The sequence below is a fragment of the Emys orbicularis genome, chromosome 8 (genome assembly GCF_028017835.1).
Source record: "Emys orbicularis isolate rEmyOrb1 chromosome 8, rEmyOrb1.hap1, whole genome shotgun sequence".
NCBI lineage: Eukaryota > Metazoa > Chordata > Testudines > Emydidae > Emys > Emys orbicularis.
In genome coordinates, this window is record NC_088690.1 from 106344222 (window position 1) to 106354373 (window position 10152).

General features: G+C 40.8%; 1 protein-coding gene across 1 annotated transcript in view; it reads left to right on the forward strand.

Moving 5' to 3' along the window:
* The window catches only part of RUFY1 (RUN and FYVE domain containing 1), a 33031-nt gene extending 27319 nt beyond the window's left edge, over positions 1–5712 (forward strand). Inside the window, exons 13-18 of the mRNA XM_065409079.1 lie at positions 462–581; positions 1525–1654; positions 2692–2786; positions 3133–3181; positions 3405–3482; positions 4865–5712. Of these exons, the coding sequence (XP_065265151.1) occupies positions 462–581; positions 1525–1654; positions 2692–2786; positions 3133–3181; positions 3405–3482; positions 4865–5008 (616 nt within the window). The 3' untranslated portion in view covers positions 5009–5712. The remainder of the gene's footprint in view (positions 1–461; positions 582–1524; positions 1655–2691; positions 2787–3132; positions 3182–3404; positions 3483–4864) is intronic.
* Positions 5713–10152: the final 4440 nt, after the last annotated feature.

The following is a 10152-nucleotide window of genomic DNA, read 5'->3' on the forward strand; positions in this document are numbered from 1 at the left end:
CACTTCTCCCCACGTTGCAGAGCACTGACTGTTAAATTTTGCCCCTCCACTCTCCCCCTCCCCCAACCCTGCACAGCCTCCAAGTATCCACACTACACCCTCATCTCCTGTACAGGTCCAGGCTCGCCCTCTGACCTCCCCTTTGTGCACATTTTCTCTTTCTGCCCCCTCCACCCCCATACATACAGATCTGGCCCACACCACCACACTTACTGCATGTGTAAATGTATTCTAAATAGTGTATGCTGAGTTAAGGCATACATCCTATGTGGCTGACTTATGGCTTCCACAGAAACTGTTGCTTTTTAAATGTCCTATTGCTGTGCATTCAAATTCTCAGTTGTACCACTGTAGAAAAATGAGTGCAATAGAATTTTTTAAAGGAAAGAATTGTGCATACTTAAGTAATACTTTTGTGCATTGATTATAATAAATGCATTGCATGCCTTATTTTGCTTTAGGTTGCAGCATGCAGAACAGGCTAGGCAGGTAGCAGAAGGAAAAAATAACAAGATGAAGCAAGAGTTTGGTGGCAGAATTGAGACTCTGCAGCAACAACTCTCCCAGGTGGACAATCAATGGTACTTTTTTTACTTCTATAATACTTAATATAAAGAAGAAAAAAGCTTTTTGTTTTGTTTTGTTTTTTGTTTAAGATTTGTTTCTTCTCTGTTGGTGCTAAAGAGTGATAGATAACTAGTTCTTTATGGATGGTAAATTATTTGCAATTGTTAACTTTATGTATGTACACAGGTAAGATGGTGAGTGGATGCTTTATTAATAAATGAATTAATTTAACCTGTTAAATTTGCTCTTTTGTTATTAAAGAGCAAACCTGCATGCTTTGCTCTTTAATAACAAAAGGCTATGCATGATTAACTTATTTAGCATCCGGGAGTGTGCTAGGGCCTCTGCAGACATAAAATTAGACCCAAAAGGCTTACAGTCTTAATAGGAAACATTCAGACAAAAGAATGGGAAAGGATTCACTGTGACATGTTGATTTATGGGACACTGTCTTGCTCCTCCCCAGGACTCATCCTGTTCTCAAACCCGGTCTGATTCACTTTTAGAGTCAGTGTTCAAATAGAGAAACAATCTCTTGCTGCATTAAAAGGGTCTGGAATTTAATACCAAATGCATTCCCCACTGTGCTGCTGATTCTTATCAAAGTCTTTCCAGGATTTCACTGATGGGGCTATGTACGTGTGCATATGCTCTCAATTGTAATGTTTGGTATGTTCAATTATTTATACATAAGCAGTCAAATACACACCTAACTGAATAAAAACTCCACAACCCCTGAAACCCACTGTCTTGGCTGCTCCTTCCTTGCTGTGACCAAAGGAAAAGATTGTTTAATATAATTATTGATCTCTGCACTGCTAAAACAAGTCTCTTCCCCCTTCCCAGAACAATGTTTCCACAGTTTTGCCCTGGATTGCACAAGTTTCTCCTGTCCTTCCTTTTTCCTAAAACTCTTTATAAAAACAGCCTCTGTTACAACCAAAGTTATTTTAACAGCTCAATTCTGGAGAAGGAGTTAAAATCTGAAAAAGAACAGAGACAAACTTTGCAACGAGAGCTACATCAAGAGAAGGATACTACTAGTCTGCTAAAAACAGAACTCCAACAAATGGAAGGGTTGAAAAAGGTAAGCACGTTGGGAGCATGGTGAGTGGTTAGGGTGGAAAGTCAACAGAAGCTATGCAAGTATTTCCCACCTTTGCTTCAATAGTTAGTTTTATTTCTGTAGACTTCCCCCCATTGCCCACTTGTGAAAGTGGTTACAAGAAAATGACCAACAATTCAACTAACTTTGTGCAGGAAAATGCAAATAGGAGGAGCTTGGGGTCCGCATATTACAAAAGAAAGGTGAATCGATATTCTAACCGAAGATTTCAATGGTGAATACTTAAAACTTAAAAACTAAAATGAGTGACTAATTCTACAAGTTTTCAAATCCTCTGTGCTGCTTAAAATAATTTTCTACAAATCATCATTCTTTAAATTAAAATGACTCTTACACTTACAACAATCCACTCCCCTGTGTGCATTTGGCATTTGTTGTACTTATTTTAAGTGCTGGAGGAGCAAAGCATACATTACTAAGATTGTAAGCCCCTTGGGGCAGGGACAGTCTTTTTGTTCTGTGTTTGTACAGCACCTAACACAATGGGGTCCTGTTATATAACTATGGTTCTTAAGCTCTAAGGCAATATAAATAAGAGGGGTGTGCACTGCATATTCACTGAATAATACTTGCACCATTGGTCAACTGGTTGGTTTATGCCACATATGCTAGCTTACTCTCACAGAGATTGCAGAGACCTGAAAACAAATCTCTTCACCTCCCTTGTATTTGTATAATCAGTTAAAAACTTGCCCATGATGATCTACAATATGTAAAGTGCATACCATTTAGATGTGAACAGGTTATTAACATAAACACAGTAAAAGCAAGATCCTAAAGTCCAAGAATAGGTATCTGGCTTTGTAGAGAAGTTAATATATCATAAATTCCTCAGTATGAGTTGATTTGTTTAGGACCCAGTTATATAAGGTCAGGTGTTTGGGTTGTGGTTTTTTGTTGTTTTTTTTTAAACTGCAAAAAACCCTAATTCTTCACACTGTGGTGAAGATGCTCAGCATTCACGTTCTTGTTCAGAGCATTCAGTGTGTTAATTATAGGAACTGCGAAAATTGCAAGATGAGAAGCAGCAGTTAGAGAAGGTCTGTGAAGAACAGGAACAAGCTCTACAAGAAATGGGACTACACCTTAGCCAGTAAGTTCCAATAATTGAAGAACTATGTAGATAAATTAGGTTGGATTTTCAAACTAATTAATAACAAATGTAACAATTAAAGAGCATCCAGTTACATAAATGAGAAGTGTGAATTTTAGAAAACCAAGGATGAATATGGAGAAAGTAGATACAAAAGTTTGGGCAACCTGTGCATGTGTGTTATCCATTCGCTTCAGTGGTACTATTTACACACACAAGGGTTGCGGAAATGGGACTTTTTTTCCCTCCCCTTAGTTCCCGCTAAACTCTGTTGCATTTTTTCTGTAAATAGCCACCTTTATCTCATGTTAAATTAAGAATTTACTTCTAATTTTATCTTTTCCAGATCCAAACTGAAGATGGAAGATATTAAGGAAGTAAATAAAGCACTAAAGGTACTGTACACTTTATGAAAATGTAAATTAAGTATTGTACATATTTCATTTTAGATGACCTCATACTGCAGGTAACTCTTAAAACTGAGTGAAATGATTTAGAATATGGCTGTGAGAAATTCCAAGTGTTGCAGCCCAAACCACCTTCAACTTCAAATCCTTTCTCCAAGTAATTCATAACTGAATTGATCTTTCTTGCATATGTGATTGTTTGTTATTTTAGGGCCATACCTGGCTAAAAGATGATGAAGCAACCCACTGTAAACAATGTGAGAAGGACTTCTCCATTTCAAGAAGAAAGGTAGTGGTGTTCAGTGGATAACGACGAAGAATACCCATTTTTTAAAGCAATAAATGAAAGAGAATTGTAACGTGGTGGTTGGTGGCTTGTGGGAGGTGCACGCAAGATCAAGTGACCCTCCAGCAGCCGGCCTGGGTGGGGAGAGGAAGGGGCAGGGCCAGAGCCTCTTCCAGCCACGCTGCCCGGGGTGCAGCGCAGTGTCCCGGCTGACTGGGAGAGCGCCTGGCGCTCAGCTTCTGGGGACAGTGGCCAAACGAGCTGGAGCCCCTCCGGCATGCTCAGTCGGCTCCTGTCCCTAGAAGTCAAGCCTGGGCAGGGAGCAGGCTGCCGCCACTCAGCTCTGGGGACAGGAGCCGACTCTGAGCATGCTGGGGAGGGGGGGGGGGCTCCGACTTGCTCAGCTGCTTTCCCAGAAGCCAAGCCAGGGCGGGAAGCAGCCCACTGCTGCTGCAGCCAGGCACTCTCCCAGGCAGCTGCTGTGCTGCACCGGGCAGCATCCAGGAGTGGCTCCGGGGCCTGGCTGCTAGGGAGAGCTGCCAAACATGCCAGGGGGAGCCAGCGCAGTGGGAGGGCAGAGGCTTCCCTCCCCCAGGCCCAGCAGGTAACATGGGGTGGGGAGGGGACAGGGAGAATGCAGGGACCCTGGGCTGGGTGGGGAGGAGTCACGTGCCCTACCCTTTAACTGGTCCGTTGTTTCTCTTCTTTCCCTCCCCCCCCCCCCAGCCCCCAGTATGGGGAGGCACTAGTAGTCTACCCTTCTAATGTATCACAGCTCATTTTGCTAGGGAAGAAGTATTTAAAAGCCTCGAATTCCAGATCTTGTCATACATTACTAACTAGAGAAAATTGACTTGACTTTGAGTAACACTTTCCTGTTAACCTGAGGAGGGGGAGAGAACAAGTTCTTTAAAAATGTTAAAAAGGTGATTGTTTCTAAAAACTGTGATTTTAGCATAAACCTGAGTCTTGTGTGTGCTCTCAGTGAGGCTGTTGCTTGACAGCAGGAATGTATAGCTTTCTGGTAGTGCGCGACGCTGCCCTTGAGAAACTTGGGTTCAGTTCCCATTGTGGTTTCCTTTTCTAACCAGCAAGAACTGGAAGTGCTAAAAGGCAGTTTTTTTAGTTCCTGAAAGACTGAATGCCTCAAGATGCATGACCTCCTTCTGGCTAAGCAGCTGTGATGACAGCCTCCAGCTTGAATTCTGTATAGTCCTTACTGGAAGGAAGTAGATCATTGATGTGGGGAGGGTGGAGGCTCAGGAAACCATGGATGGTGCCAGCAGGAGCTTATCACAATTTGCTAATAGCCTGCTGTAAGTTAAAGATTAAACTGTACAGTTTGTGTTTACTCAACCCTAATTATGTTTTAAACTGTCTTCTAGCATCACTGTAGAAACTGTGGTGACATCTTTTGCAACACTTGTTCCAGCAATGAACTTGCACTGCCATCCTACCCTAAACCTGTGCGTGTTTGTGATACATGTCACACTTTACTGCTTCAGAGATGTTCGTCTACTGCTTCCTAATGCTTCAGTTGTTTCAAGAGGACCATTCTAAGCTTGGAGAAGGAGCCATGAATTTTTTTAAAACTCTGACTTCCAGTATCCCTTGTGCAGAAGAAAACATCTCTTTAGATTTCAACACTTTCCATTCTAGAACAGGTCAAGTAATAATTTAAAAGATATAAAGGTATTTATAGGAATTATGAAAGCTAATGTTTTGCCAATATATTTCATAATGAAATCAAGTAGGAGAAATAAAAAAATCATATAATTTAAAATGTGCTCAACATGCTGAAACTTTGAAGTGCGAATTCACTTTTCAGAATTTTATAAAAAGCTATTTTCTTTATTTAAAACTTTGTACTTCACATTTGTACATCTGACCTCTTTAAAAAAAAAAATCACTGATTTTTTTTCTGCACACTGTAACCTCATGGTTCTATTCCAACGACTCACTTTTAATATACTCCAGATTATATTATGTTGGTTATGTACAGTTTTATATGTGAACAAAGCAAGTTGAACATGGAAAAACAGTCAACCTTCTACATGTATAAATGAATGTGCCTTCACGATATACTTCAAAGTAAAAATAGCATATAGACTATATTTGTTTCTAGAGCACTTATGACTATAATAGTGATTATGCAATAAAGTCTTTGTTAAACTATGAAAACGAGATATTTAGTCTTAACACTGTTCCATTTTTTTCTTGAAAATAAATAGCAATGAGTAAAATCAAGCATGTAATCTTTGAAAGATTTTCATTTGGCAAAACAAAATACTACTCCTAGTTTGTAGAGAATATAAAGCAAGAAGAAGACATTTTTAAAGTAACTGAGTGTAGTGGAACAGAACTACTGTGTAGTAGTCCAGATACACGCCCTGATCGTGGGAGCCCTGGGCTCATGGGACCTCCACAACGAGCCAGTTCTGAGAGCGTGCGGAGTCGGTCGACGCTACGCCCGGCTCATGAGACAGCTCATGGTGTCCGACACCAACAGGTGGTCCAGAGATATTTATACGGAACACATCACAGGACACCGCCAATACCACACTGAGTAACTGAGACCGCCGACCAGGGAAATAACCCACTTCCTTCCCTGACGGACCAAGGGACGCACCCCACCCATGTACTTAGCCGCTACACCGATACTGACTTGGACTCCTTATACATTCCATGGGTGGCGTACCCGAGCCCACTTATCCACTGACACGTTAAAAACCCTTGCACTCCAATCTGGGTCTACGCAGGTTATGCGATATGTATGTATCTTTTCATCCTTGCAAATGATACCTGTACCCCCCATAACCGAAGCCTGACCCCAGATATACAGTATCTTCCCTCTTAACTTGTATCTATTTAATTTTAAACATTCACTTTAATAAAATTTTTAAATCTGATAAAAAAGCAATGCAAACCAAGAGCAAAGAAGCAAGAGAATGTATACATAGAAAAAAAATCAGAACATTCTGGGAAAAAACAGCATCTGTTCATAGAAACTTGAAACACCTACACAAAATGCAACTACCTCAAAGCACTCTGCATAAAGAAAAAGTGAAGAAACTGAAACTTGACACAAAATGTCCTCCATAAGGGGGGAAATGGAGAAATTCCAGAACCAATGGCACTGCCTGTAACATCTATGAAGTCTGTTCATAGGTTTTAGACTTTAAGGTGAAAAGGGACCATCATGATCATCTAGTCTGACCTACTGCACAATGCAGACCACAGAACCTCACCCACCCACTCTGTAATAGACCTCTAACCTCTGGCTGAGTTACAGAAGTCCTCAAATCATGGCTTAAAGACTTCAAGTTACAGAGAATCCACTATTTACACCAGTTTAAACCTACAAGTGACCCATGCATTAGCATTTTTCACAGCTGCATCACATTGATGACTCATAGTTATCCTGTGATCAACCAATACACTCAGGACTTTCTCCTCCTCTCACTTCCAAATGATACGTCCCCAACTTATAACAAAAATTCTTGTTGTTAGTCCCTTGATGCATGGCCTTGCACTTCGTACAATTAAATTTCATCCCATTTCTATTACTCCAGTTTACGAGGTCATCCAGATCATCTTGTATGATAGTCCGGTTCTCCTCCATATTGGCTAACCCTCCCAACTGTGTCTCATCTGCAAATTTTATTAGCACACTCCCACTAATAAAAATGTTAAATAAGATTTGTCCTAAGACTGATCCCTGAGGAACTCCACTAGTAACCTCCCTCCAGCCTGACAGTTCACCTTTAAGTATGAACTATTGTAGTCTCCTCTTTACCCACCTTTCAATTCTCCTGTTAGTTAAATTGGAGAAAATGGGATTAATTTCCCAAGTGGAACTGTATCGAATGCCTTTCTAAAATCCAGGCACGTTTGATCTACTTCCATTTCCTTTGTCTAAAAAATCAGTTATCTTCTCAAACAAGATGATCAGGTTGGTTTGGCACAATCTACCTTTTGTAAAACCATGTTGTATTTTATCCCAATTACAGTTCACCTCTGTCTTTAACTACTCTTTCAAAAAGTATTCCAATACATTTGCTTACAATTGAGGTCAAACTAACAGGCCTGTAGTTTCCCACATCACTTCTCCCCCCCCTTCTTAAAAATAGAAGCTATAGTAATAATTCTCCAGTCATAGGGTATGATCCCCAAGTTTACAGATTCATTACAAATTCTTGCTATTGGGCTTGCGACTTCATATGCCAGTTTCTTTAATATTCGTGGATGGAGATTTTTCCGAGCAGCCTGATTTAGTCCCATTAAGCTGTTTGAGTTTGACTTCCACTCAGATGTGGTAATATCTACCTCCATATCAGTGGCACGGTGACTAATAGGTACACAATCTCTCTTCATTAGCCTTATTAAAAACTGAGGCAGTTTAAAGTATTGGGGTGCTGGGCCATACCTAGATTATCTTTAATCTCCATCCCATCCTCAGGGTTTAGCAGTCCCACTTCTTTCCTTGTTTTTTTATGTATATGGCTAGAGAACCTTTTACTATTGATTTTAATTCCCTTTGCAAGGTATAACTCTGCTTGGCTTTTGGCAGTTCTCACTATTCCTACACTTTCTGACCTCCAAGAGGTAGCTTTCCTTGCTGATTCATCCCATCTTCCATCCCTTCTATGCTTTCGGCTTTCTCTTAATCACTCTGTTTGAGATGCTTGTTTATTATCCAGTTTGGTCTGCAACCCTTCCCTACAATTTTTTCCCCTTGCTCGGGATGCTGGCATCAGATAGTTTCTGCAATTTTGACAAAGTAACTGCAAGCCGCCTCCACATTCAGATCCTTGAGTTCTTTGGTCCAGTCCACTTCCCTTGTTTAAAGTTAGCCCTTTTGAAATCAAGGATGCTAGTTGCAGATCTATTTTTGTTTCTTTCCATTTAGTTAAAACTGAATAAGCTCATGATCACTCGAACCAAGGTTGTCCCATACAAGCATAAGATCCTCAGTACTCACCAATACCAAATCTAAAATGGCATCGCCTCCTGTTGGTTCAGTGACTATTTGGTGAAGAAATCTGCTAGATATCACATCCAGGAAAAGCTGGTCCCTATTATTAGTAGCACTTGTTGGCCAATCTATATCTAAACTTGCTAATGCTTGAATATTCCCACTAGTGATTACCTTATTGGTAATTGATAAACTCATCAATGTGTTGAATTTGGCTGTATAAAGGACACCTGTTGTGGGAATGGGTGGAAAAGAGAATGTAATTGTTGACAATGCCAATGCCTTTATATCTGTTTTGCTGCCTTCAGCAGTTTACTTGCTAATAGAAAGTTGTCAGATCTCTTTTGAAGCTGTCTATGAATACCCACTTTTTCAGTACTAATTAAGAAGTTCAAAGCTGAATAGGTGTATGCTATTTAGGGTAATGTTGCTTCAGGAAGATGGACTGCCAGAATAGAGAGCTGCATGGTTTTACACTATTTGAGGGTAAGAAAATGCTTTTTTCTCAAACTAGCTTCACTTATATTGCTCTTTGTTTTTGGGCTACATTCTAGCCCAGGGGTAGGCAACCTATGGCACACATGCTGAAGGTGGCACGCGAGCTGATTTTCAGTGGCACTCACATTGCCTGGGTCCTGGCCACCGGTCCAGGGGGCTCTGCATTTTAATTTAATTTTAAATGAAGCTTCTTAAACATTTTTAAAACCTTATTTACTTTACATACAACAATAGTTTAGTTATATATTATAGACTTATAGAAAGAGACCTAAAAATGTATGTTAAAATTGTGGCCCCTATGGGAATATCTACTCAGCACATCCTATCCTGTTCAATAGCTGGTGTTTTCTCCCTTCCCAACAGATTTCCAATTGATGGTAGTTTCTGTGAAAAAGCTCTTACTAAGAAAAGGCCTTATAGGAGATTAATCTAACTTCTACCCTTGGTGCTGAAAATGCACTGGTATTTAATCCTAGGCCCATGTTGTCTGTAAAGGCTGTGAATAGACACATTTGAGTGACCCCCATTAGAGTCAAACCTGTGCATTAAATAAAGCATGAGGCCTGCTGAAAAATTAGTCTAAAAAGGTTGACAGGAGTTAAGGGTGGAGAACAGTAAGGCTGGAGAAAGTCAGCCATATAAATGAAAGGGAGGGTGGAGAGGACTGAATGCAGACAAATTAATGCCGATGGATTAGAAATCAGGGAAAGGCTAGTTAACAGGATGATAGAGGGGCTCATGGGGGACCCTGAAAGATCAGAGCTTGTTGAAGGTAAGTTGAATGACTCTTTTGGGGAGTTGAGGGTTGAAGCCAGTGCTGCAAGTTGAACGAAGAGGTGAGAAAAAGTGTAGTGTGTTAAGTTTAGTCAGGATATGTGGGAGATTGAGAGAGCCAAGAGTTAGAAGGCTGGGGTGGGTGAATGGTAGCCGATAGCAGCAGGGTGGGGACAAGAGTGCTGTTCAAAGGGGAGTTGGAAGCAGCAGGAAAGGAGCCCACCACTACTCCTATGGTCTCATCCAGACTAGGTAGTATGAGGATAGAGGCCTCCTTAAAGTTAGGTCTGCACTGTTACGGGTGAGATTCCTGATTCATGTAGATATACTCAGGCTAGCTCTCAAACAAGAGTGCTAAAATGTGTAGCTGTGGTGGCACAGGCTACCCACACCAACTACAAACCTGCCTGTAGGCACTTGGCATGG